Source organism: Cygnus olor, chromosome 3 (assembly GCF_009769625.2).
Source record: "Cygnus olor isolate bCygOlo1 chromosome 3, bCygOlo1.pri.v2, whole genome shotgun sequence".
NCBI classification, from domain to species: Eukaryota; Metazoa; Chordata; class Aves; order Anseriformes; family Anatidae; genus Cygnus; species Cygnus olor.
The window spans coordinates 1,234,714-1,262,520 of record NC_049171.1 but is presented as its reverse complement, the minus strand read 5'-3'; the positions used below and the strand labels follow the sequence as shown (position 1 = coordinate 1,262,520).

The following is a 27,807-nucleotide window of genomic DNA, read 5'->3' as shown; positions in this document are numbered from 1 at the left end:
TTGCTTCAAAACCAAGTTTTGGGGCAGCGCCGCTGGGGGGGGGGATAATAAAAAAAAAAAAAAAAAAAAAAAAAAAAAAAAAAGCTTTTATTTCTCCGATAAAACATTTCGGGAAGCGCGGGCCGGTCCGCTTGCTGCTGGGTGTCCCCAGCTCTTGGCGGCCCCGAGAGCGTCCCCAGTTGGGGTGTCCCCCTCTCGGGGTGTCCCCTCTCGGGGCGCCCCCAGTTGGGGTGTCCCCCTCTCGGGGTGTCCCCCTCTCGGGGTGTCCCCGCTCACGGCGTCAGGCACTTGACGCCCGCGTCCTCCGCGTGGCCGCAGTTGGTCTTGCCCCAGCTGGAGAAGCCGCAGCGCAGCAGGCTGTCCTCGGTCCCCTTGCAGGAGACGTCGTCCATCCAGATCCTGCCCGTGCCTGCAAAATAGGGGCCCGGTGAGACCCCCCCCCTCCTCGCCCCGGGGGGGGGGGGGAGGTTCAGGCACCGGGACGCTGCAGCACGGTCACCCGGAGGGGCTGCCCCGGATTTTGGGGGGTTCCCGAGCCCCCGGGGAGGCACGATCCCTGGTTTTTTTGGGGGGGAGAAAAAAAAAAAACCCAAAAACCAAAAGACACACGCTGCCGTCCCCAGTATGAAGCACGCAGGGGGGGCTGCGGGCACGCGCCAGAGGTGGGGGCACCACCGTGACGCGCTCCTCCTACCCCCCCCCCCCCCCCCCCCCAGGACATCCACACGAGGTGGCACCGAGATGGCAGCACCTCTGGGGGTCTCCCAAAGCTGCTGCCGGGGCCACCAGCTCCTGGAGCTCGGGGTGACCCCCCCCCCCCCAGGGGACCCCACCGGGGGGCCACGGTGGCCCCAGCTGCTGGAAAAAGGGTTACAGAGCCCCCCCCCCCCCCCCCCCCCCCCCCCCCCCCCCCCGGGGGGAGCGCTGGGCTCGGCAGAAACGCGCCAGCCCGGCGGTTGGGGGGGGCCAAAGGCCACCGGGGCGCCCGCCAAAAGCGTTGCTGGCGTCGCCGCGACGTTTTTAAAAGCTTTAAAAAAAAAAAAAAAAAAAAAAAAACACGATAAAAATAAATAAAGATAAAATAAAAATCTTGTGTTATTCTAAAAAGAAAAAATAAAAAAAATAAAAAAAAAAATCAGAAGCCTCATCCGGCTGAAAAACCGAAAACCAAAACGTTTGGGTCCCAACAGCCCCCACCCCAAGCCCCGGGGCAACGCGGAGAGCGGCTCCGTGCTCAGCACCGGGGCTCAGCACCGCCTGCAGCCCCCCCACCCCCCCCCCCCGCCGCCCCCCCCCCCCTTGGGGAACACCCCCCCCCCCCAACCTTGGCCGAAGCGGGCCATGCGGTACACCTCGTCGGCGCCTCGGAAGCCCAGCATCCGGCACACCACGTCGCCGTCCTTCTTGTCCCAGCCGTCGTCGCACACCGTGCCCCAGCGCCGCTCGTGGAAGACCTCCACCCGGCCCTCGTGGGGGCCGGAGCCGTTCACCAGCCGGATCAGCCCCTCCTCGGCTGCTGGGGACAGAGAGGGACATCAGGGGACGGGGGGGGGGGGACGGGGACGCACGGGGCGGGGTGGGGGGCACGCAACCGTGCCCCTGAGTGTGCGCATCTCCGGCACTTGGAGAGCCGAGGGGTCGGGGGATTTGGGGGGGAACCAAAAGCCTTCGGCCTCCGGATTTTGTGTGTTTGCTCGCCTGCAGCAACGCCACCGTCCCCCTCGGCCCCGAAGCGGGCTCAGAGTTCGGGCACAGCCCCCAGGCGCTGCGATTTTACCAAACCTGGCTCATTTTGCACTTTGTGGGGCCATCTGGGGACGAAGGCGGCCGGTGGGACACCCAGCCCTGTCCCCGCGGTGCCCTCCCCGCCGCACCGCGGCTGCGGGAGGCACCCGGTGACACATCTGCGGGTGGCTTGGGGACACCCCACTGCTGTGGGACAGGGAGCTGGAGAGGTCCCAGCAGGTCCCCTTCGGTCACCAAGGCCGCCCCTTGCCGGAGGGGCCTGCAGTGGCCGTGCCGAGACAGGAGCCGGCTCGCGGGCTGGGGGGGGCACAAGCAGGTGGGATTTATTCGTGCTCCCCCAAAGCACCGTTGCATTGCAGCAGCTTGGAGGTTTATATTTAAAAGATTTTTTTTTTTTTTTTTCCCAAAATCAGGGAAAATGTTCCCTACGAAAGCACACTCGCTGGGAATCCGAGATTCCGCTGGGGACGCGCGGTGGCATCGCTTCTCCAGCGCCAGGACCTGGGGTGGCCGCGCGCAGCGCTGCCCCTCGGACCGAGATCTCCTGCCTGGTGCTGCAAACCCCCCACCTGCTCCTGAGCAGCTCAGGGACCGCTCCCTTTCTCCTTCCCCCTGCTCCTGACAGCCCAGCCAAACCACGTGTGTGTCCCCCCCCCTTTCTTTTGGTCCCACCAAAAGTGGGCACGGAGCCGCGTCGCCGGGTTTTCTGCCCTCATCCCCCTCCCCCCCCGCCCCCCCGCAAATCTCCCCCATCCGTGCCCACCTTCCTTGTGCTGCCCACTTTCCGCTCTCCCACCAAACGCCAGCAATTTAAAAAAACAAAAAGAGGAATTAAAAAAAAAAAAAAAAAAAAAGAGGGACTTCGCCCCGTGCCAGGGCCTCGTGGAATCACAGCACGGCCGGGGTTTGGAGGGACCCCTGGAGGTCTCCGTGTCGGTACGGGCACCGTGGCAGCTTCCCAAGGGGTGCAGCGGGGAGGTGCTGACGCCACGAGGGGACTTGCAGAGGGAGCTGAGAAGAGCTGGGGTCCGCAGAGGGTTTGACGTTCGCCCAGCACGGTCACCCCGTTGTGCTGGGACGCGGCTGCTGGAGGGGCTCGGCTCACGTCTGAGCAACGCGGCCGGCCGAGCCAGAGCCCGTGGGGCTGAGCCCGTGGGGAGCAGAGGGTCTGGGCTGGGAGCTGACGTGGCCCTGGGGACCCGCTGCGATGGGTTTTGGCACTGCCAGCAGGCTGGGACCTGCACAAACCTTTTTTTGTTGGATATTTCAGGCTCTGGGCGTGCAGCCCCTGCCCGGCTCGCTCTGTGCGGGGGCACAGCCACGTCCCTGCTGGGCGACACGGGCTGAGCTCCCACGGCCAGGAGCTGCCGGGGCCAGGCTCCAGGATGGATCCAGAACCCCCCAAGCTTATTTTCCTGGATCTGTGCAGGGCACAGGGCTCGTGGATGAGACAGGAAACATTTCACGCCCTCTCCGAACCGCCCCGCTGGCATTTTGCGCAGCCCTGCCTCGCGCACGGCGCGGCTGCGGGACGCACGGCGGCTCTTGAGTGCTGCGCGCCTCCTGAATGAGGCCCGGGCAGAGAAAAACGAGCTGGGACGCCGCCTCCCAGCCCTCGTGGGGCCGTGCCGAGCCGTGCTGAGCAGCTGCCCAGGATCGCCCCAGCGCCGGTGTCACCCCAGGGCTGGACGAAGTTGCTCTGCCGAGCTCCACGCGTGTCCTGACCTCAGCCTCTGCCTCCAGCTGCCAGCAGCTGCTCCTCCAAGCCCGACCCAGCACCGGTGTCCTCTGCTCGCCCAGCAGCATCCCCCCGAAGCAGCCGGGTCTGGCTCCAAGCCGCCGGGCTTCCCTGCTCCCGGGGGGCTCGTGGCACGCTCCTGGCACCCAGCGCCCGCTCCCCGTCTCCATCCCGAGCCGAGGGCTCAGCCCCGCGTCCTCCTTTCCTCCTCCTGCATCCCTGGCCTGCCAAGCACACCGCGATGCCTGCGCACATCGGGCGGCACTGCACGGCCTGGGTCCCGCGGCCCCAGCACAATTAACGGTCCCCATAATGAACGAGCTCAGGATTTCCTCATGCACCAAGCCGCCACCAGCGCCGCCACGGCCGTGCTCTGCTCCTGAGCCACCCAGCGTGGCCAAAAGGGAACCTGCTTTCCTCTAGGGAACCTGCTTCGGCGGGGGGGGGGGGGGTTGGACCCGGTGGTCTCTGGAGGTCCCTCCCAACCCCTAAAATTCTGGGATTCCGTGAAAAGGACGAATCCAGCAATTGCTCTGCACCAGCAGGGAGGGAGCTGGTGGGGACAGCAGGGGCGGTGGGGACAGTGGGGACAGCAGGCCGGCAGGGATGGCTCTCCGGGGGGGTATGGGAGGTGGTGGGACCCCCACCGTGTGCTCCTGGAGCCTGTGCGTGCCAGAGGACGGCGAGTGTGTCCCCAGGGAGGGCAGGGATGTGCAGGCAGGGCGCGCGGCCAGGCGCTGCTGGGCTGGGCTGTTCCCATTAATCACCAGGGCGAGGGCTGCTCGTGCAGCCGCCCTTCCTCCCTGTCAGCCCCTGGCCAGCTGCGGGGCTGTGGAAGCTCAGAAAGCCCCGGCCCCTCCTCGCAAACCCGTGCCAGCAAGGCCCAGACCTGCTTCATGCGCCCTTGGGGGCTCTGCAAGGGCTGCAGCTGGAGCCGGGGACGCGCTCGGCATCGGAGCCGTGGGGAGATGCCCCCAAACGAGCCGCTCCTCGTGCTGCAGGGGTGCAGGATCGGACCCTCGTGGGCTGCAGCCACAGCCCCCTTTGCCTGGTCCCATCCATCTGGGCGCAGCTCCCCGGCCCCTTCCCTCCGCATCGCACCCAACGAACCCCCACATCGTCATTTCTCCTCTTTTCCTTCTGCGTGCGTTTGCTTTTGCGGCACCGATCTCTTCCAAACCCTCCAACCTCCTCCCTTCCTTTCCCCAGCAAAGCAAAAGGAAAAGCTGAAGGGGAGAAATAAACTCGAGCGGCTGCGAAAACAAGGGGCTGACCCTTTGCAGCCGCGCCCCAGGACCACGCCGCTCCCTTCGGTTTGGGAGCGAGGAAAAACACCTCCCGTTGCCACAGGAGTGTGATAGACGGCAAGAATGTTTGTCCATTATTTTGCTACATCAAAGGGACGAAGGGAGCTATTCAAACAGCGGCTGGAATGCTGAGACATCTCCCAGAGACAGGATATCTCGGGTCCACGGCGGAGAGAACGCTGTGTAAAGAACAGGTTGCTAAATCGGTAACGTACCCCCCTGCCTCAAGGACCGATATAACCGAATAAGAAGGAGAGAGGAGGATGGCTGTCTTCATCCGTGCGACCACCAGAGGGACAGAAGTGACTGGGACAGGACGACCCCTTGGAGGAGCACGAGTTCCCCCGGCCGCCCGGCGCTGTTTTGCTTGCTGATCGCTTACTCAATAAATTGATTAATTCAAATTCTTCCGACTGAGAGTAATTTATAACAAGGAGGAAGGGAGATGTCCCCCAGGGGCACTTACCCACGTCACCACCTCGGTCGCCCTTCTCTCCCTTCGGTCCTCGGTCCCCTGGGAAGAGAAAGAGCACAGGGCATGAACCTCGTACCAGGGGCTGGCTCCTCGGCGGGGCTGGGGCTCTCGGAGGGCTTTCTCCTCCTCTTACCTCTGGGGAAACCGAGGCACAAAGCAGCACCTGGCTTGCTGGCCCCTCTCCCGGCCCTTTGTGGGGAGCAGAAGCCCAGTGCCAGGGGGCGAGCACCTGGAGAGCAGGGGTGCTCCGGCTGCTGAACCTGGAGCTGCTCTTGGGAGAAGCGCTTTTTGCTGGGGTCCCTCTCCTTGGTAGTCTGGGGGAGCTTTGGGGTGGAAAAACTAGAATTTGGGGGGATCGCAGCCCCTTCTGCCCCGTCCCGAGCAAAAGCCGTTCCGCCCCCTCAGCTTGGCACAAGGTCGATTCACCTTGACCTGCCCCCCAGCCCGGGCCGTTTGGGAAAAAGCAACACGGGGAGCTCAGAACCCCACAAAACTCCCTTAAAACGCTGAAGCTAACCACCTGCTGTTTCATGTGCCTCTTCCCAGCCCCACCACTGCCACCACGCGTGCCAAAAGCACCCCGGGGCGGGTCACTGCCACGTATCCCACAGCACCACGTGTCTCCGGGGTGAGCCCTGCGGTTGCACACCCAGCCCTGCACCGGGGCTGCCAGGGGACCCCCAGCATCTCCCCATTTGCCTCTTTCCATCGGCTGAGGCCCCCCCCCCCCCCCCCCGGCCCTAGGGACACGGGGGCTGTGCTTGGTCCCGCAGCATCCACCCCGTGCAAGGAGCAGAGGCCGAGCCTGGACCTCGTTCATCCCGAATTGCCATTTCTGCTTTGAACCTGAGCGCAATTTCCCCCCAGGCACCAGCAACGCTGGGCCAAGTGATGCCCGGAGCACCCCGCTCCGCTCCCCCAAATAACCGAGCGCCTTGGGATAACAGAATCGAAGCCAGAGCAAGGTGCTGGAGCTGCGGGAGGTGCACAAACCCACTCCGGGAGGCCTGGTGGTCCCCTGGGGGCTGAAACGTTCCTCGGAGCAGGGGCCGGGGGCAGGGACCTCGCTTCCTGCAGCAGACTGACTCAGCCGGCACCCAGCGGTGCTGCGTCAAGAAAGCGGCGGTGCTGGGGGGCTCGGCCAGCTGAGCAAACAGGCTGCCTCCAAAACCGGGGATATTTCCGCCCAGCGAGGCAAAATAATGAGCTCAGTTCTCACCCGTGCCACATCTCGGCACTCCCCCCCGGCTCCCGAGCAGGCGCTGGCTGCTCTGGCACCCCTGCCTTCAGCCCCCGGCCCCGCTCCGACAAATCCTCGCCTCCGGTCTGCGTGTGACAGCAACAAACAACACACACACACACACACACACACACACACGCACGCCCGGAGATTTCTTATAAAGCAGGAAAAAAAAATTTAAAAAAAAAAAAAAGCACACAGGAAATTCTTGCCCTTTAACTTGGAGGCTCTGGGAAGCCGAGATCGCTCCCCTGGGCAGCCCCAGCTGTGTCAGATGGAGAAAAGCTGCCCGGAGCCTGCTCCGCTGATGGGAACCAGATGAGGATGAGAGCTGCAGGAGAGGGGCTGGATACGCTGCTCGGCTGCGCGTGATGAAAAAAAGCAGAGCTCGGCCCCTGGTCACTGCTGCTGCCACCCAGTCACCCCATGGAGGGGACACGGGGCTGCTGTCCCCGTTAAAAAAGCAGGGTTTTTCACCCCAAATGCTGCCGGCACCCCATTGCCAGAGCTGCCACCGCCAGGATGAGATCTTGGGTCAGGCTGTGCGTGGACGGAGGGGAGTAAAGGGGTGCCCCGGGCCCAGCCTGGAGCCCCCCCGCACTGTACCAAGACTTGTGCCATCTTTGGGCTTTTACAAGTAGGACCAGGGCCTCTTGAGGAGCGATTCTGGCTGAGGATGAGGAGGGAAGAGCTGGCAAGATGCTGGCAGGGGGCGAGCCCCATGAGCATCGTGCCCCCTGCTCCATCCCTGGAGCTGATGCTGCCCACGCAGCACAACGCCGGGCTTCGCCTTGGCTTCTCCCATGCTGTCTTCTGGGCTCTTTCATTCCCTCGCTCTCCTGGCAGGTTTTTCTCCTTTTTTTTTTTTTTTTTTTTCCTGTTTTTCCCCTCTTCCCAGCTGTGTTCTCCGCAGAGCAGCTCCCTGGTGGGCAGAGAGCAGCCCCGCGGGTGGCACCGCCGCTGCCTGGGCTCGGCTGCGTGAGCAGCCAGGACTTGGAGCACCCCCACTGGGACGAAGCCGCCGCTGAGCTGGAGAGCACTGGGGTCTGGGGGAGGCTCAGGAGAGCCCCTTGTGCTGGTGTCACCGCCGGTCCTACCCGGTGCCTTCCCCCAGCGAGGACTGGGATCTTGCTTGTCCGTTTCCCACTGCATCTGGTTTTTCTGGACGGCGTAAATTTGGGCACGCAGTGCCAAGCGGCCCCCAGCTCTTCCCATTGCGGAGGCTCAGCCCCTGCCTTCCTGAGCAGCATCTCTGTGATCGTCCTCACTCTGAGCAGTGCTACGAATGGAGGCAGGGCACAAAACCCGCACAGCTGATGCCACTGGAGGAGCTCACAGGGCTGCAGGATGCAGCCCCACGGCCGGGCACTGCTGAGCCCCCAGCAAAGCCCCATTTGCAGCTGCAAAATCATTGCGCTGCCTCCCAAAACCCACCTGAGGAAGGCAAGCTTTTAGGGTGCCGCTGCCTTCTTAACGCGGAGGCAGCCCCAGGAGCCTGCTCCGGGCAGAACCTCCCACCTGGCCTGCGCGTGGAGCTGAGGACGGGGCTCTCTTTTTGTCCCAAATTTGCCTACAGACCCCCGAACCCCACCTTTGGCTGAGTTACTGCTCTTTCCTCTTAGCCACGCTCCCGGCACGACGCTCCCCGGGGTGGAGCGAAGGCGACTGATTTATGCGCACTTTCCAGACTGACTTTTCCCGTATGGAAATGAGGAAAATAATCCCTCGCTGGGGGAATTTTAAGGGAAAATACATCGAGGAGAAGAAAACCGTAAGAAGGGAAAATAACCAGGAGAGGAAAGTAACCGGGAGAAGAAAGGCCATCCCTCAGGATGGCTGAGGGTACTTTTTTCTCCGCAAGAAAGCGCTGTGCTTTGAGCCAGGGTTTTTGGGGAGAGGCTTGGTGGTCCCCCCAGGACAGGCTGACGGCTCTCCTGTGCTCGGGAGGGGTGTAAGCCCCCTTACAGGGGCGTGAGCCTGGTGATGCAGGAAAGCAGCCCTCGCTCGAAGCCTGGGCTTGGAGCACTGCCTCGCTCCGGGTCTGTTTCCTATAAATTTCAGAGAATCCCATAAACCGTAGAAATTCGGCACTTGCTGCCAGCGTGCTTCGTGATTTATTGGGGAAGGGTTTGGGCGAAGCTCCCTTATCTGAGCGCTCTGACCTCCAGGATTTGGTGCTGGGGCTGCCCTGGTGCAGGACACATCGCTCCTGGAGGGGCAGCAGTGGGAGCGTGACGTGGGTGCCATCAACCTCCTCCGTCCAGGAGAGGCAGAGCTGCCATCAGGGCTCGCTCCTGTTATCAGAAGGGTTCCCCAAAAAAAACCCTTCACTTCCCAACCGCCCTCTGGGCCGGGGTGAGGAAGGAGGGGAGGTTTGGCTGGTGGCTCAGCGTGCCTCGTGTCCAACACCAGGCGCATCTGGTGCTGTCCCTGCAGCACTCGCGCCTTTGCAAAGCTCGGGCCAGCACCAATCTCGAGGGGATCCTTTGACCTCTGGCAGGATGCGGCCGGGCATCCTGACCCACCGCGGGGTGGGAGCCAGGGCCCGGTGCCATCAGCCTGGGGCTCAGTCGGGTGGGACTGGGCCACGGATGGGAACTGGAGACTACGCGGTGCTGCGCAGATGTCACCTAACCTGGTGTCACCAGCAGCAAATGCACCTCGGGAGGGCAGCTGGAGCCCGGGCTGGGATGGAGGAGGATGAGGAGCAGCAGGATCCGAGCTGCCAGGCTCAGAGAGCGCCTGCTAACCCTGCGAGGGACCTTTGTGCTGCGGGGGGAGGCACCGACCGCGTCCCTGCCCCGGTGCCTCCACGCTCCCAGAGCCAACACGTCCCCAACCTGCACCACGAGGCACCGGTGGCACCTCCCTGCCCTCCTAATGGGGTGAGGGGGTGAAGATGTTCTCCTGCCCCCAGGCTGCAAGGGGGCTTTGGCTGCTGCGCCCGGCGCTGGAGGTGGGCACGGCAACCCTAACACAACCCTAACCCCAAGCCCTGTCCTGGTATTGACCAGCACCACGGAGATGCTCGGGGGAGCTGGGACCCGGCTCTGAGCGCTTCACCAAAGGAACTCGTCGCATAAAACTGTGGGAAGGGAGCATTTGCACGACGAGCAGCACATGGGATGCCCCCAAAAAGGGACAGCAGGAGCAAGGTGGTGCCACGTCCCCGGGCAGGGCTCTTCCTGCCTCCCCCGCCCACCCGGTGGGCGTTTTGGGGCGGAAGGAGGCTGTTTTGGGAGCTGCTACCCATCCCGATTTAGGCTGCAGCCCGGAGCTTCTTTTAAAAGGTCTCCTGGGCGCGATCCGCCTTGCTGGGGAGGCGCGTGGGCGCTTTCCGTGCTCTTAGCCCGGGTGTGGCGAGGCGCTGGAAAACCACGGGGAGCCAGAAGGGGACCACAAAAAAAAAAAAAAAAAAAAAAAGCCTGGCACAAATCTGCTCCGAACCCTGCTGGGGATGAACGTGGGGACCTGCAGGCTTGGGGCTCTAAGGGACATGGTTTAGGGACGTGGTTTAGTGATGGGACTCAGTAGGTCAGGCCGATGGTTGGATTCGGTGACCCTGGAGGTCTTTTCCAGCCCGAATAATTCCACAATTCCATCAAAAGCAGCCTCGAGGGAGGGGATTGTCCCCCTCTGCTCTGCTCTCGTGAGACCCCACCTGGAGCCCTGCGCTCAGCTCTGGGGCCCCCAGCACCAGAAGGACACAGAAGAATTAGAACGAGTCCAGAGGAGGGCACGGAGGTGATCAAGGGGCTGGAGCACCTCTCCTACAGACAGGCTGAGACAAGGGGGGGGCGACTTTAAGCTAAAAGAGGGCAGGTTTAGGTCAGACATGAGGAGGAAATCCCTCCCTGTTGCAGGCTGCCCCGAGGAGCTGGGGGTGCCCCATCCCTGGCAGTGCCCAAGGCCAGGCTGGATGGGGCTGGGGGCAGCCTGGGCTGGGGGCAGGGGTCGTGCCCATGGCACTGGGTGGCACTGGGGGGGCTCTGTGGGCCCTGCCAGCCCAAACCACTCCAGGATTCTGTGATTCCACGTCCCGCTGGTGCCAGAAGCTGGCCCTTACCTTTGAATCCTCGCATCCCGGCTGGACCCGGAGGGCCGAGGTCCCCTTGGTCCCCTTTCAGGCCACGCGGTCCTGGTGGTCCTCTCTCCCCAGGCAGCCCTGGAGGATGGGCAGAAGCAAAGGGGTCGTGATGCAGCGCCGGGACCCCCCATCGGAGCCCCCCCACCCTTGGCACCGACCTTGTGCCCAAACTGGGCTGGGCTTTTCCAAACTTTTTTTGGAATTTTAGGACTTTCCTCTTTTTTTGAGGAAGGAAAAGCCACTCTTAGGAATTTGGGAAGCCCAAGGGGATAGGGGATAGGGCTTAATTCCTTCTGTGCTGCACCCAGGGGGGGCAACGAAGAGGGGCAGGAGCTGGCCCTGGCCCTGAGGGAGCTGGGCAGGGGCAGATCCGCAGCGCAACAGGACTTTACAAGGCACCGCCGCTGTGACCACATCCAAAAAAGCACCAGAGAAAGCGAGGTGGAGAAAGACCTAAAAACAGCGGCCCTTTCGGCAGCTCCTCCCGAAGGTGAACCCTCCAGGGACTGTTTTGTTTTTCTGTTTAAAGAAAAAATATATATATAAATAAAAAAGGAAAGAAAGCAGACGGTGTATTTCTGATGCTCGTAACGCCCAAGAACAACAGCCGTGAATCTGTCAGCACAAAACAAAAATATCCAGGGGTGGAAGGAGCGGGGGCAGCTGCTCCAGGGAGGGCTCTGGGACAGCAGCCAGGTTTCCACTGCCATGGGGACAACGGGGCCACCAAAAATGGGGGGTTACAGGGTGCTGAGCCCCCCATCTTGATGTGGGTCCATCATGAGAGCAGGGTGCAGAATTTGGTCCAGGGCAGCATCCCCGGGTGGGACGGATCCTGGCACCTCTGTCCTGCTGGGGACATAAAACCCTCGCCGAGGGGGGGTCCTTGGCAGCCCCGGTGCCGTCCCCGAGTCCTGGACGCAAACCCAGTGCTTCTAGGGTTGGCCTGAAATTAGAAACAGCCTCGAGCCGAGTCCGGTTTCTCGGGGTGTTCAGTTGTTTTTTAGATTGAATTTCTCTCAAAAACAATGGTTTGAATGAAGAACAGGAAAAAAAAAAAAAAAAGGCATTCTTGAGATTGAAAAAAGCCCCCTACGGAGAGCCCCAAAGCGTCAGACCCCCAGCACCGCTCTGACGGGTGGAGGAACCCATGGGGGCTGTCCCATAAGGGCTGGGGGCCCCAAACACCCCGTGGGGGCTGCACCCCTGGCTTTACACACTCAGGTCCAGACACTTCCATCCTTACCTCGCAGCCCGGGCAGGCCAGGCAGGCCGGGCTCCCCCTCCATCCCCTCGTGGCCTGGGTCTCCTTTGGGTCCCGGGGGCCCTGCAACACAACAGGTTTGGCTGCAGTGAGCACACGCAGGGCCCTCGCTGGCTGCAGCAGCCCTACGTGACAGCGAGGGATGTTGCCAGCAGCCCTCTTCTGCGCTCTGTGGGCTTTGAAGGACAAAAACGACTCCATCGACCTGTTCTGCACGCCAGAAAACTTCACCTTGCAGCTCCACCTGAGCGTGACCCTAAGAGAAACCCTCCAGTTTCCTGGAATTTCTTTCCATCCAAAATGTGTGACATCTCCAGTGAAATATCTTCCAGGAAAATGCAAAAAAAAAAAAAGAAAAGAAAGAAAGGGAAAAAAAAGAAATGCATTTTGGAAGTACGGAGATGAGCCTTCAGGAGGGGATTTGCAGCACAGACCGCATCTCCCCTGGCTAGGAAGGAGCCACCAGCTCTCTGCAACCTCTTGCGAGCAAGCTGGAAGGCCAAACTGGTGACAGAGCTACATTCATCAGCCTGCTAGGGGCCAATTCCACCAAGCTGAAAACAATTACGAGCTGAACCCGCTGGAAGAAATTGGACAGAAAAAAAATAAAAATGACTCATGGGATGATAGAAAATAGGGCAGAGAGAGGCCAGAAGGGTCATCTGGTCACTGTCCTGCCACGCCAGGGCGATAATTGGAAATTGTTAAATGCTGTTTTCCTAGAAACCCCAAAAGCCACAGTCTCACAGTCGTGCAGAAAGCTATCAGCCAGCCAGCATTACAGGCAAAACAAATGGGTGCAGAGCGCACCAGCATCCAGGAGAGCTGAGGACAGCAAGGAGGGGGTTTGGGGTGGGAAGAGGGATCTCCTGGGCAGGGGGTGCGGGATCTCCTGCGACAGAGAAGAGCCAAAAACCTCCAGGGGCTGCTCCAGGGGGACGTGGGGCAGGAGCCAGCGAGGCACACACCGTGTGGAGGTACCGGGATGGTGCTGAGATGGTGCCGGGATGCTGCTCTCCCCTGGAGCACAGAACCTTGCACAACAGCCGTGAACACTGCATGTCCTTAAATCCACTCACTGGCCTGCTGGAGTTTGAAAAGCTGAATAGATGGACAAAAAAATAAATAAAAAAAAAAAAGAAATAGGAAGGAGATGAGTGCATGAGCAGGTGGTGCTACGTCCAGCCAGTGACTCTCTCTTCCCTGAAAGAGCACGAGGAGGCCAAGCCCTGCTGGCTCATTCATGGGAGAGGGGAACAACGTGGTGTTTTTAGGCTGCCCCAAGTCGCCCCGTCCCTTCCAGAACACAGAGCTAACATAGAAATAAGGAATTAAAATAAAGGAATACCATGAAATTCAGCCCAGGGAGCACTACGGAAGGCAGAGCCTGTCCGAGTGGAGCTTTGTAAAGGTGATGCTGGGTTTGAGGGCAGCAGTGGACGTCTCAAGGCAAGGGGTTTCCCTCTGGCATCTCTCCGGCGTGTCCCAGCCCAGCGGCCCCAGACACCCAGGAAGAGCAGGGAAAGCTCTGCAGGACCCAGTAAAAGCTCTGCAGGACCCAAGGAAAGTTCTGCAGGACCCAGCCACGCTCCCGGGCTTGGGACGAGCTCTTCCCTCACTTCTGCACCCCAGCGCAGCTGAGGCTGGGCTGCAGGAAGCCACAAACTTATCCCACCACAAGCAAAGCTGAAAGCAGCCTTGGGAATACATAGGGTGGGAACCAACAAGACAGCATTCCCCCCTTCCTCACCCTGACTTCGCCCCAAGCACCCTTGTCCAAGGGAAGGGGTCCCCCACCAGCGGGACCGGAGCAGAACAGCCGCTGGTCCAGCTCCAACAGCTGCCATCTGCTCTGGCTTTATGGGCACACCGGGAAATAAAAGCCCCACGAGGGCCCCACCTCATCCCCTTTAAGCCTGGGAGGGACGCGGGGGCTGCCCACCCTTGGCACCCCTTGGTGGGGAGGTTGGAGCTGGCCTTCCTCCCAAAAATCAGCTGCTGCAGTGCAGCCCCCTCATCCTGCTCCATCACCATCATCACCATCATCACCACCGTCCGTCATCAACGATGGAACAAGGTTTCGTGGAGGATGGCCACGGCCAGCTATCGACCCCTCTGCTCCACAGGAGCAGGAGATGGGGAGAACATATCTGGGGACGAGATGTGCTGCACTTGTCCCACATGGGCTTTCCCCAATGCCAGGGGTCAGACACAGCCCCTGGGGACGGGCTGACCCTGCTGGCTGGCTCTGCAGTGAGCCCTGGGGTCCACCACAGCATCCCCTAGGACCAGCAGCTCCAGGAGACGGACAGTCCCGTCCCCAGGGACAGCGAGGGTGAGGACGGAGGAGCACGGGGGGCGGCGAGGAGAGGCTCAGCAGCCACCGTGCCAACTCCATCCCCACCCCACTGGGCTCAGGGCTTGCTGCTGGGGGTGAAAACCCCTCTCCAGATGCCCCTTGCTCTGCTCCACCCTCCCGAGCACTGCGGCTGGGCTGCTGGCAGAGTCTGGGGGAGAAAACCTCTCCAAAACTCTCCAGATGAGGACTTTTGTGACGGCCAGATGGAGCCGGCCGGCAGCACGCCCCCATCCCACCCAGCGCGTTGTGCAAGCGGCCGGGGCCGGCGGCGGGGCCGGGCACCCTCCCTGCTGCTGACACTGTTATTTAAGACCTGCAGGCTCAGGCCAAGGTGGTTGCAGCTGCTGCGAAGCCACATCTGTCCCCTCCTGGCTCAGCCGGCGGCCAGAGGGAGGGAGCGCCTTGGCAGCAGCCCCGGCACTCACTCCCATCTGCAAGTCCGGCAAGAAGCACCAGGAAAACGCTCAGCCCGTGCTCGGGGGGCTGGCAGCAGCGTTAATTCGCCTCGCCCCTGCTGAACCCGCTAACATTTCTGCCTCCCCGAAGTCCTCAGCGAGGGGCATCAGCCTTGAAAATGCAGCTGGGGACAGGGCTGCCCCGAGCTCCCCTGGGCTTGCTGCCTGCTGCTTCCTCGGGCGTCCCCTTGCTCTTGTGCCTCAAATCAGGAGGATGCCCACGATTTTGCTGCTCCCCCACAGCCTGCCCAGCTGTCCTTGCCCCTGAAGAGCTCAGCCCTTTCCTTTCCCACCATCCCACCCAGCCTAGCTGCTCCCAAGGTGCGCAGCTCCCTTCCCTTTTTCATTTCAGAGATCTTTGAAGCGAAACCCGCCTGCCCCTTGGTGCAGCACCCAGCACAGAGGGACTGTCCCCTTGCTGCTCCCCAGTCCCATGGGGCAGCTGGACGGGGCTCCGGTGCTGGCATTTCCATCCCCGTGGAGCTGTCCCCATCCTGGCTGGTGGCTTTGCAGCTGGGGAACGCAGCGACTGCCCCATCCCGGCTGTGCGGCCACCCCAGCGAGGTGGCAACATGGGGAACGGCCAGAAAGTGTTGACAGCAGCCGGTGGAAATGTCCAAGCAGATGGCTAACCCTGGTGTAGGGCTGTGCTCACAAGCTGCTGGTGGGACAAATGGCTGGACCTTGTGTAACAAAGCAAAAAGGAAGGAGATGCTTAGCAGGCTATGGTCATTACCAAGGCAACTCTATCATAAATGCCAAAAAAGGGGGTTCAGCAAAACTAGAGTCAATGGTCAAGGGTTAGGAGGGATGGGTTGGTTATTTGGCATGGGCTGCAAGTAGGAAAGGAAAAGAGCATGGGAAGGGAAGCATGGAACAAAGGTGATGGGATGGGGGATGAGTGAGGGGACCTGGTGGGCAGCCTCCTGCTCGATCACTGCGATTAGAAGCAGGACAAAGCCCACCATCTCTGCTCATCCTGCCTCACCACCATGGTCAGCAGGGGCTTGGCAGAAGTTTCCTTGGCATCAGTGAGGAAAACCTAGGAGCTTCCTCCCTCATGCGGAGCATGTGGAGGGTACGAGCTACAGAGCATCCAAGGTGATGGAGACACCTGAACCCCACAGAGACCCCAACAGCAGTGCCTGATGGATTTGATGCATCCCAAAGTACCTGAGACAACTCCATGGGGCATCCCCGTGCCACGGGGCCCACTCCCAGCACCCCCAAAGCACCACGGACACCCCCTGGCTTCACACACCGGCGAGGGGAGCTGCTAACAAGATGTCCTCATCTTACCCCGAATCATAGAATCATAGAATCGGACTCGATGATCCTTATGGGTCCCTTCCAACTCGGGATATTCTATGATTCCATGATTCTAAGGGAGCTGCTAACAAGATGTCCTCGTCTTACCCCGAATCACGGAGATGTTCCTCAGGGCGACGGAGTGCTCCCAGTCCTTGAGCCGCAGGTCCTCCGTCACGTTGCTGAGGATGGCCAGCTCGTGCTTCAGCTGCTGCTCCATGGCGATGTGGACCAGGCGCATCCGCCGCGCGTCTTCGGTGGCGTTGCTGATCAGCACCTGCAGGTCCTGGATGCGGGCGCGGTGGACGTTCACGTCGTAGGAGAAGGTCCTGTTCATGGTGTCCACGGCCCCGCTGGCGGCCGTCACCTGGTCGCTCAGGCCCTCCAGCCGGCTGCCGAGGTGGCTCAGGAGGTGGTCGTGGTGCTGGAGCAGCAGCCGGCTGCTGTTGCCTTCCACCGAGAGCTTGTACATCTCCTGCTGCGCCGCGTCGCTCTGCTGAGCCAGGCTGTCCCACAGGCTGGACACGGCCCTATCGGTTTGGCTGGCCTGGCTCTGCAGGCTCCAGAGCAGCCCCTCCAGCTTCTGCAGAGACCCCGTCATCAGGAACAAGGAGTCCGAGTGGTTCTGCAGGAGGTCCTGCAGCCTCCAGATGTGATCCATCACGTCCCCCTTCAGAGGGAGGTGCAGCAGGTTCAGCTGCACGTCTCGGAAGCTCTCGTTGAGGCGGTTCACGTTCCCCATCAGCACCTTCAGGTCCTCGGGGGACGTCTGCGGCCGGGAGACTGCGAGGGAGAGACAGGAGGGGGGGCATCAGAAACGCCCCCGTGGAGATGGGGCCGGTGGAGAGGTGCAGCCCCGCTCCCTCCCACACAGCCACCCCTCTCTTGGTGGTGTTGGAGGGCAAAGCCCTACACAGCCCCCTGGGATGGCTGAGAGCACCCCCGGGCACCCGCCCAGCCCAGCAGTGCTGCCTGAGGGGCAGGGGGAGCCGCCGGGGCTCCAGGCTGGGCCCGGGGCCTCTGGGCCTGGCCCTGGGCACCGCTGAGCAGAGCCCGGCTCCGGCCTCTCCGCACCTCCCTGCGGGTACTGACGGCCATGGGGGAGCTCCCCCGGAGCCTCCTCTGCTCCAGGCCCAGCAGCCCCAGCTCTCGCAGCCTCTCCTCACAGCACGGGGGCTCCGGGCCCGTCAGCACCCTGGTACTGACAGACATAAACATCCTCACATCCCAAAAGATCCATCCCGTCAGCCCCTCTCTGCTTTGCCTGACGAGCCGGGCAGACCAGATGCTACTAAACCCTGCACAGCGCCTTTGCCTGGATCGTGTCTGCCTTTGGTTAGCCAACAGGCTGCTAAAAGTATCTGCTTCCCTTCCCCAAACACAGATCCCAAAACTGTTCCTTCCCCCAGTGAGGTGACAGTTCCCACCCCAGGGATGGAGACCCCGGGGACCCTTTGATCTCAGCAGCTCGTAGCTGTCAGGCAGCCCAGTAAGCCCAGTGGCACCCAGTAAAGCACGGCTGTGGAGCCCAGAACCCTGCTGCACTCCCCGCAGCACCCTCAAAGCGCCCATCCAGCCTGGGGGCATTGTTGCCCTCTGCCTCTCCCTGCATTAAAGCTGGGTCTCCAGCACAGCCTGGGCTGGGGGGGCTCAAAGCCAAACCCACAGGAATAATGAGAAATAAGGGGGAAAAAAAATCACTATTGTTCCTTTGGCTGTGTTGGGGTTCAGCTGGCGCAGCCCCGGCACCATCCTGGCCGCTCACCCCCCCATTTCCGAGGAGGAGGAACCAAAGGAGGACATTTGGTTTGGATTAAAATCACGGCGTCAGCTTCCTTGCAAAAAAAACAAGGGGAGAAGCGGCCCAAGTGGCCATCATGAGTAGAAATCCCCCCAAAGGCAGGTCCTCCAGTGGCTGAGGGCTGGGACGCATGGGCAAGCTCCCTCCCCTTGCATCTGTGGTTATTTGTAAATACAGAGTTACCCCATAAATAACTTCCAGAAACCATCTCGGCATCCTGAGGCTCTCCTCTGCCCAGCCCTGGCACTGCCACCACAATCTCAGCGCAGCCACAGCCAAAATCAGCTTTCAGGTAGGGACCTCACCTCCAGCCCTGCAACGCTCCACGTGTGCCCGCACCCACTCACGCCTGCAGCCCTCCTGTCCCCCAAATCAGGGGGGATTTGGGGGACCCCATGTCGGCCACCACATCCAGCAGGACCACGGCGCAGCGTCACAGGAACATCACCCTTGGGACATCTCCGGGCACCGCTCGCGTGCTTGCGTTTGTGCAGCTGGAGATGCACCGGAGGGCAGGAGGGTGCCCGTGGCCCCATCACTGCCCCGCTGCTCCCCAGCTCCAGGGAACGGGACGGGGAAGGAGAAATTTTGTCCCAGGAAGGGGCACGAAGCGCTGAGCCAGGGCTTCATCCTGCGTGGGGAAACACCCCTCAGGAGGGACGGGAAGAGCTGTGAGTAATCAGGCAGAGGGCCGCGCGTGACCCCACTCATCAGGCACAACCGCGGGCCACGGCTGCAGGCGCGAGGCTGAGCCAGAGGAGCAGAACATGGGCGGGTGCTGGTCCCACAACCTCCTCCTCGTTCTGTTGTTTGCAGGAAATCTGGACCTGGGAGCTGGCGGGCGGTTGTTAGAGTCGCGCACACACAAATGCATGCACACAGCTCGTGCACGAACACGCACACGCTCACAGATACACTAACACACGTGTGTGCATGCAGCAATACATGCACAAGTGCATGAAATGTACGCAGCACACACAAATGCATTCACAGCACATGCACAGTGCATGCTCACAGCATGTGCACATACCCATGCACACAGCACAGTCGCACACCCGGGCGCACACACACACACACGTGCACGCAGCACAGACACACTCCCCGCCACAGACACCCAAAATACCAGCCTGCCGCCAGCTCCAGCACGAGGCCTGGCTGCCCTGGGGCTGAGCTAATGGTCCCCGAAGGGCTCGGCGAGCAGCTGCTCCCTCCCCGCTATTGTGTTTTTGGGACAAGCTGTCTTCCTGGCTGCCGTCCCCACCAGCTCCTGGCCCGAATCCCCAGCCTCAGCACCGCGTCCTGCCCTGGGAGCACCCATGAGCTGTTCTAGTCCATCCCGAGAAGAAAAGGATCACAGGAGTCCTACCCCAAGCCCTGTCAGCCCTTCCTGCTGCCCCCCAAGCCAGCTGCAGCCCCCAGCTGCTGCACGGCTCTGTGCTCCCCCCTTGCACACATGCCCGTGCTTGTGCACATGCGTGCAAATGGTGCAGCGTGGCCAGGAGTGGTGGTGGAGACGTATTTACCGGCTCCTCCTGAAAATCCAGCGGGCCCTGAATGAGGCCAGCAAAGGAGAGGGTGCAAAGAGGCAGGAGGTGGGTCGGCATGGTCACGCTGTGCAATCACGGTGTGATTGAAAAGGAGTGCCATGGGTTTGGCTGGGATAAAGTTAATTTTCTTCGTAGGGGCTCATACGAAGCTGTGCTTTGGGTTTTTGATGCAAATAGTGGCGATAACGCACGGATGGATTGGTTGCTGCAGCTTGCAGGGAGCCAAGCGAGGAGCCCGGGGTGCACAAGGAGCCAGGAGGGGACAGAACCAGGACAGCTGACCCCCAGGGACCAAAGGGATGTCCCATCCCAGAGGGCGTCCTGCTCAGCAATAGAAGCTGGGGGAAAGGAGGAGGAAGGACGGGGTGTAGGGATGACGGCGTTTTCCCAAGCAGCCGCTACGCGTGCCGAGCCCTGCCTTCACTCCTGCCTGCCGACGGGGAGCAGGGAACGAGCTCCTTGGTTTGCTCTTCTCGCACGTGCGGCTGTTGTTGGCCTGGTGAGCTGTCCTTCAGAACACGAGTTGTGAACCTGAGGCCGTCCCTGGGCTTAGCAAAGGGAGCCAGCACCCGCTCCCGCAAAATTGGTGGCTACACGGGGCGAAACCTCCTGGCCATCCCTGTGCACCCTGGCACAGGCGTGTGCACACATGGAGCAGGCTGGCCAACGGGGTCCTGCTGTGAGGTCCTGCCAGCATGCAGAAGTGTGCACACACGGGGATGGGGTGCGAGTCCATAAATATGCACGGTTTGGATGCCCTCACAAAGGCGCCTGGCTCGTTAGCCTCACCCTAACGAGCCCCGCTGCTCTGCGGAGCAGCACAGGGCTGGGTGCCCCCATGCACCAGGGTGGGCAAAGGAGTGGGATCGGCCTCGGATTCGGGCTCAAACAAATTCGGGATTTAACCCAGACCTTGAAAAAAAGCTGAGACTGGAGTGCTCAGGAGTGGTTTGGTGCCATTTTGGGGCACGAGGAGGGCTCAAACGTGCATCCCACTCCCGTAATCCCAAGCGCTGGGTCCCCAGCAGCCGAGCCCGGCTCCCCGCAGGCCGCAGCCCCTTCCCCAGGGCGGTGGGGACTGAGCTGGGGCTGAACATCAGCAACATCAGCTTCCCCTGGGCAGCCCCAGCTTTACAAAATCGCCTTTTCCCCTCCCTTTTGGTGCCTGGAGGAGCCGCAGGGAGCGCACACCCCAGGAGCGGGGAGGGGCGCAGGCAGAGAAGAGCTACACATTTCAAACGCGGATATTGAAAGCAGGCTTCATTTAAAGCACCGTGGCTCTCTTGCTCAAAACATCCCGTTTCCTCAGCTCCTAGGTGGTTTAAGGTATTTTTAGCAGTTTGCTCATTTTCCACCCCTTGCCACGGAGCGTGCACGCCTGCCCGGGCCAGCTTCAAACCCACGCCCGCCCCGGCAGGACGCACGGGGCTGAGCGTGCTGCCGGGCACCCGAAGCACGGGGTGGGATGGAGGCTGGGGTCCCGCAGGATGAATTAAGGTAAGCTGCGTGTGACCCTCGCCGCTGGTAACCCCCTGCATGCACAACGCCCTGACAGCTCTGCAAACCAAGCCTTGCAAGTCCTGTGTGCATGGGTGCAAGTGTGGGTGCCTTGCACACGTAGGTGCTTCCCCGGGAGGCTTTTCTGGGTTTTCCTCACGTCCCCTGGGCAGAAAGGGAGCAGCTGGAGCACAGCAGGGACTGGAGGGGCTGAGAGTCCCCCTGTGCTGCTGCTCCTTGCAGGGGGGGTGCCTCTCTAAACACCGCATCTCCCTGCCTTCCCCTTGCGAGGAGGAGGAGGAGGGATGCTGTGCAAGAGAGCGAGATCTCAGCTCTGACAGGTCTGGCCTCTGCTAGCACAAAGGGGGACTTCCCACGAGGAAAAAAAAAAAAAAAGCCCTCCACGATGAAGGAATGCCCAGTCCCTGTCTGCTGAGGATGCCATTGGCCATCGCCAAACAGCGGGATGCCCTCCCCGGTGCTTCTCTGGTGGAAACGCAGCGATGGAAAGGGCTCGGGGTTCAGACGCTGCTCGGAGACACAGCGGTGGGGACGTGAGCTCCGCACCACCCGGCTGAGCAGCATCCCTTGGAGCTGCCCCAGTCCCACGCTGAGGTTTGGTGAACTCAGCCCCAGCCCCAAGCTGTCCAGGAGGGCCCCCTCCAAGCGAAAATCCCTCTGGCGGGCGGCTCTCCCCGTTAGCAGCCCTGCGGAGAGGCGCTGGCAGGCGGAGCAGGTCCCACAGCCCCAATCCATCCATCGCCTGCTCATCCACTTCATCACCACTTATTTCCACCGCCCTGCTGAGACGCCGCTTTTCCTCGGCCAGCGCTTTCCGACGCTCCCCCAGCACCGGAGATTTTTGGCTCTCCAGCTCACGGGGTCTCAGGGCTCGGTCCTGCTGCTCTCCCTGATGCTGGTGCTGGCAGATCCGGGGTTTTGGCACCCCCACAGGGGTCGGACCCCCCTCGTTCAGCTGCATTTTGCCTCTCCAAGGTTCCCATCCGCAGCCAGGAGGGCGAGGCAATTTTACCGGGGTCTTGCTGAAGCCTGACAGCTGAAATCCTGCCGGCCACAGGGCTCCAGGAGGGAGGCCTTGAGGATGCCCAGGGCTCCAGCTCTCCCTGCTGTTGTCGGAGGCCCTAATCTCGTTCCTGTTATTGCTGGAGCTGCTCTCAGGCGAGCAGCTGTAGCTCAGCCCAGGACATGCGCGCCTGCCCCGAGCCCTTTGCACAATTCATGGCACCCCCAGCTCAGGGCTTCTCGGTCCAACAACAACATTAAAACAATGTAACGCAAGAAATCAGTGGGAAAGGCTTCAAAATTCCAGCGAAACCTCCTCTGTCCCTTCTCCAGCCCACGAAAAGCAAAAATCTGCCCTTCGCAAAAGGCACGGGCTGGCTTCACAGGGCTGGCGGCGAGGAGTCCCACAAGGAATCCATCCTGCTCCCTGCTGCAGGAGACCCACCAAAAATCACCCTCGCACCCAATGGGGCTCATGGGGGGGCAGATCAGCTCTGCCTGGCCCTGGGGAGCACTCAGGGGCTGCAGCAGGGAGGTGCTGGGGGGGGGGTCAACCTGGGAAGGAGGTGGCTGGGAAGCGACGGAGCACCCTTGGGTTCATTGGGGTGCCCATGGGAGCCACACAGGGGGGTTACAGCTGCTCCGTGGGGGGCTGCCAGGGGTGTGGGCAACCTCCCAAACCACACGACGCGGCGAGGGGGGAGACAAGCCAGCAGTGAAGCCAAGCGCACGAGATGCGTGCGCGGGGCTGGGAGCAATTAGAGGCATTCGTGGGCAGCCTTCCCGTCCCTGCCCTCTGGGCTCTGCCCCTGCGCTCAGCAAATCCAGGGAGGGGAGGCAGGAGGGATGCGCTGTGCGGGGACAATGCCCTGCCTGTGTCTGAGAGAGCCTGGGGGTCCTCGGGGGGGTCCCTAGGTGGGGGTCTGTGCACTGCTGGGACCCTGCGCTGACCCCAGCATCGAAGGCAACACCAAAAGCTGCTCCTGGCATGCTGAGTAGAGCGTGGTGAGCTCAAGCTCACGTCGCTGTGCTCCCAGGGAGCCGGAGCAGCCCCGGGGCAGCAGCAGGCTGCAAACCAGAGCAGGCGGCATCTCTGTGGGTGCCACATCCCGCAGCAGGCACAGAACCCCCTGGACGCCACCGCAGAGGCAGCAGGAGCACGCTCACAGCACCCCGGAGCGCTTTGGGCTGCCAGGTTTTGGCCGGCTGCCCCCTCCCCATCCCAGCCTGGAGAGACACCCCCCCGTCCCCCTGGAGCATCGCCCCGTGCTCGGCCCTTACCTGCGAGGATGAAGACTCCGACGAGGATGAGGAAGACGAGGAGGTAGAGCCCCAGCACGGCGTACTTCAGCGCCGCCAGCGAGCCCAGCCGACCGCAGCGCCCGGCCGCCTTCATCCTGCGCCCGGCACCTGGGGACACAGCGCGGCGTCACGGGGGGCTCCGCTCCCACCTGGAGCCACCTCCGAGGGCTTTCGGCAGCCTCGTGGCTGCAGGGGGGGGTTCAGCACGTCTTTGTGTGTCTGCCCTCATCCTGCGTGGGCAGAGATGGGGTGCAAAGGGCCCGGCGGGGACCCCGAGGGGAAAACACCAGCACAGAGGGCAGGGAGGAAGGGGGCGGCGGGCTTGTTTGCTTGGTTTTCAGTAAAGGGCAGGGAAGGAAAGCGCAAGGGAAGCACATGAAAGGCGCTCTCGCAGTGAGCCCAGCACCAGGGAAAAGCCCTCTGCTTCGGGGCTTCGCACAAGCTCAACAAGGCTGTGTTTTGCAAGAGTCCAGGCAAGGCTGGGAGCCAGAGCCTGGATGGTTGTTACAGCCCGAAATCCTCTCCCCGGCTCGGCGCCTCTGCGAGGGACAGCAGAGGTCCTGCCACGGAGGGGGAGGCGGGCGAGAGCCTGGCCCCCACACAGGGAATTCCCAAAGCGATGCAACACCACCCAGCGCTGCAGAGCAAGGCTGTGGACGGACCCGGTGCCTCCATCCCCAGCCCCAGGGCTGCAGCACTGCTCGTGTCGGATGCCTCGGAGCCACCCCGGTGCTGCCGGGTGAGCCCATGGACAGGGTGCAGGGCACTGCCCAGATGAAGGGGTGATGATAACCCAGCCGTCCCCCTGCTTCTGCCAAGGGGCAGCCAAGCAAAGGCACTTCTCCCAGTGGGGTTTCCAGGAGCAGCCGGGAACCAGCAGCTTCCCAGGGGCTGGAGGGCGCCGCCGGGTCTGCGCCCTCACCAGCTCCCAGACGTCCCCGGAGACACCAACAGGAGGAAGAGGAGCAGAGCCCCACGCTCCCAGCCCCTCGGTGTTCGGGTGCCATAGTCCCAATGCTCTCTGCCCTTTAAGCCCCAAGCACGGCCCTGGACTGCCCAGATCCAGAGCCTGGGTTAATCCGAAAAGGTGATGCAGGTGAGGCACGATGGCCCCGAGGCCAGGCCTCCTGGGGAGGGGACCCCCTCCTATGGCCATGAGCAACGCGTCCAGAGACACCCCCGAGGAGCCCACCCCATCCCACCCACCCACCCCCAGGACCTATGGGGTGCCGGAGGGACGAGGGCTGGGTTGTCCCCTTCTCCATCACATCACGGCCCTTGGGCACCCACAGGCTGTGCCTCCATCCTGCCCACTTTCAGGGAGGCTCGTGAGAGCAAAGGGTTACGCTGGGTGTAGAGCTCAACCCGGAGCCGTTTTGGGGCTGAGGGAGGCTCATCCAGGCTCCGAAATGATAAAACCACTTGAGGTCAGGCTGGCTGACCCCCGGACCCCGTGGGAAGCCGGGTCTGAGGGCGCCCGGAGCAGCAGAAGGTGCAGGGCAGGGCCCCGCAGCCTCCCCCCGCCAATGTGCAACTCATTACCCGCATGCGGTTCCCATTTGCTGCTCGGGGCGTGCTGTCACCGGCCAAACAGATGGAGCCGAGGGTTTCATAATGAGGAAAGCTGCAATATTTTTCTGACATTAACACTTATATCAGGTCCTGGGAGACTCCGGGAGGAGCTGGCCCCGCGCCCCGAACCACCCACTCCTCCCTGCCTGCGCTCGCCGAGCCCGGCTTTCACAACACGGCGCTCCGAGCGGCCCAGGGGTGTGCTCCGGCCGGTAACCAAGGGGAAAAGCAAATATTTCTCCCCTGCCCACCCCCAGGGGAGCCAGGCTGCGGTTTGCCTGGCCGCAGAAGGAGGTGGGGGCCGAGAGCAGGCAGGGCTCGCCCCCAGCCCTGGGGTTGCTGCCCCGGGTGTGGGAGCAGAGGGTGCTGGGCTCGCACCCAGGCTGCAGCATCCGTCCTCACCCCAACGCTGGGCATTCCTCTGAGATCCATCCCCGTGGGCTCAGGGCTGGCCTTGCCCCTTGCCCGGGCATCATCCAGGGCAAGGGCTCCGCTGGGGTGGTCCCCGGAGCAGGGCTGTGGGGGAGCCTTGTGGGGTGACAGCGAGTCTGGGGACATCGAGTCTCGGCTTCCATTGGCGCTGGAAATCCGCCCTGCGGACCCACAGCTGTCCCCAGCCCCGGGGTCCTCAGCCCCAGTAACACCACGCCTCTGCTTGCAATAAGCACCGCGAGCCACCTGCGCCACGCGAGCATCCAAAAAGCAATTTGGCAGGGGCTGGGTGTTCCCAGCCCTCCCAGTGCCTGGACGCAGCCTGTCCCGGGCTCCCCATCACACCCTGGGGATGCCCCACGTGCCATGGTCCAGCGCCTGAGCCTGGCAAGGCAAGACCCCCATCCCTGTGTAGCTGTGCCTGGGGGGCACGGCGCTGCTGGGAGCCCCACCAGAACAAGCCTGGTTTGGCTGGCGAGACCCCAAATGGTTTCTGAGCGAAGCTGCCAGCCAAGGGGACCTCTCCCATCTCCACTTCAGCGCCAACCTCTGCCCACCCTGCCTGCAGAGGCCTCGTGAAAAATTCCTGGAGGGAGGCTGGGAAAATGCCGTGGTTTGCATCCCTGCTCTGCGCACTGCTCTGTCTCCCTCAGGGGGGTTGTTCCAGGGTACAAGATCTCCTGGCGGGGACTGAGCCGGGATGGAGTGCAACACAGACACCACTTCACGGGCCACGAGGAAAGGAAAAGCGTTCAGCAAGTCCACGGTGGAGGCAGAGGCCAGCTAAGATGTGAGAAACGCAGGCAGGTCTCACCGTGCCCCAGTGCTACTGTCCCCACCATGGGGCATCTCTGGATAAGAGCACACGCATGAGAGACAGAGCTTGGAGGAAAAAAAAGTCAACCTTCAGCAAGTAAAGCAGCTTTCCTGGAGCACAGCCCTGGGCAGTGGAGGAACCGAGTGAGACCCTGCATGCCCTGAGAGGCCAGCAGTGCCCAGGCTGCGCCCATCGGGCAGAGGGGTGGATAAGCAGGAGAGGAGGCACAGGGACCTGTGTTTCCCTGGGCATTTCTCCCGTAGGGGCTCTGCCAGAAGAGAAGTTTCCTGCTCTGCGACACGCATCCACCAGGGACACAACGCCCTGACCCCGGGCTTGCCCACCAGCAGCCCCCTCCAGGCGCAGGGACTGCTCCTCGGCTCTGGTTCCCTGGGACCCCCAGCTCCACAGCCAAACTGAGCACCTCAGCCAGGCCAGATGCTTTGGCATTTGTCCCACGTAGGGACAAATTGCTGAGCTGCTCCCCAGGTGAGCCAAGCCCCCGTGCGCCCCCCAGGAGCTCTCTGGGATCGTGCCACCAGGCTTGAGCCCGCAGAGGGAACGGTCAGCGCGCCTGGACTCACCGTCCTCGCAGAGGTTCAGTTTGGAGAGGTTCCTTCCCTCAAATGGCTCCTCGAAGGTGGAGCCGTTCTCCCTCTCGCCGAAGGTGTGGAGGTACATGGCCTTGTTCTCCATCCTCCTGCCACCTGCGGGGCAGAGCGGGCAGGTGAGGCGCTTGGCGACCGTGCCACGTCCTGACCCGGCTCACCCAGCGCACGGCTTCAGCAGCACGACCCGGGCTGGAGCAGGGGACCCCGACCTGCTGCCGGGGGACCTCTCACGGGGGCAGAGGTGGCCACGTCTCAGCGTGAGGTTTCCAGCTTGCCAATGGCCCGGGCTGGCCTTGGCAGCGCCCCGAGCAAGAGCCAAACCCCGCAGGGAGAAGCCACGAGCTAGCTCAGCAGCAGCTGGCAGCCCGATGAAATGCCCTCCACCAACGGATACCCCTGGCTTGGGGGGACGAGGAGGGGCACCCACCACCCACGAGGGGCACCCACCACCCCATCGTGCTCCCCCACAGGGCTTGGGGTGCCCCCATACCCACACCACCTCTAGCAGCACACAGCACCCCAGCACCCCGACCCTGCTCCGGGGTCAGGAGGCTGCAGCTCAGCACCTACCACACAGGGGGGGTCCTAACAGCACCTGCCATGGGGGGGGGCAGCCCCCCACGCCCCCATCCCCGCACTGCTCTGCTGCTGAAGGATTTAAAGCCGCCCACCAGCCCTGCCAGGCTGGCTCAGCTGAGCACCCCCAGACCCACTCCCCGCACCCCCACATCGGTACCATGCTCTGCAGGACCCCCCCCTCCAACTGAGGGGGAGCCGGGGGTCTCCGGCATCACCACCCCGACCCCACGCGTGAGCGGAGGGGGGGGGGGCAGCGAGCACGGGGGGCGACCCCCGGGGGTCTCGGAGGGATGCTCGGGGGATGCACCGGAGGCTCGGGGAAGGCAGCGACCCCCGCGCAGCCCCCCGGGGCGCGCAGCAGCAGGCGGGGGGGGGGGGGGGTCCATCCCCGCACTCCCCCCACCCAGCCCAGCCCCACCGCCTCTCCCCGCGACTCACCGGGGGCCGAGCCCCGCAGCCCCCCGCAGCCCCTCTCAAGCCCGGCGCTGCGCGGCGGTGGCGGGGACGGGCGAGGACCCCCCAGCCCCAGGCGGGGCGGCCCCGAGCTCCCCCCCCCGGCAGCCCCCCATGGGCGCCCCGGGGCCGGCAGCGGCTGCAGCCGGCGGGCGGCTGCGGGAAGCGGCGGAGCTGAAGCCGGAGCAGCGGGG

General features: G+C 62.6%; 1 protein-coding gene across 3 annotated transcripts; it reads right to left on the bottom strand.

The window, feature by feature from the left end:
- Window positions 1-74: 74 nt before the first annotated feature.
- SCARA5 (scavenger receptor class A member 5) lies at window positions 75-27,807 on the bottom strand. Of its 3 annotated transcripts, none has more exons than XM_040552264.1 (9): window positions 27,599-27,796; window positions 26,555-26,677; window positions 23,129-23,257; window positions 16,088-16,762; window positions 11,840-11,920; window positions 10,573-10,671; window positions 5,258-5,305; window positions 1,325-1,513; window positions 75-409 (listed from the first exon to the last, which is right to left on the bottom strand). In XM_040552264.1, the coding sequence occupies exons 2-9, from the start codon at window positions 26,664-26,666 to the stop codon at window positions 273-275; spliced, it is 1,470 nt and encodes a 489-aa protein (XP_040408198.1). In that variant the 5' UTR covers window positions 26,667-26,677; window positions 27,599-27,796; the 3' UTR covers window positions 75-272. The 3 variants fall into 3 exon arrangements, with proteins under 3 accessions (XP_040408198.1, XP_040408197.1, XP_040408196.1); XM_040552263.1 differs by having other exon boundaries at window positions 1,325-1,516; window positions 27,599-27,794; XM_040552262.1 differs by lacking the exons at window positions 75-409; window positions 1,325-1,513 and adding an exon at window positions 4,243-4,837 and having other exon boundaries at window positions 5,229-5,305; window positions 27,599-27,807.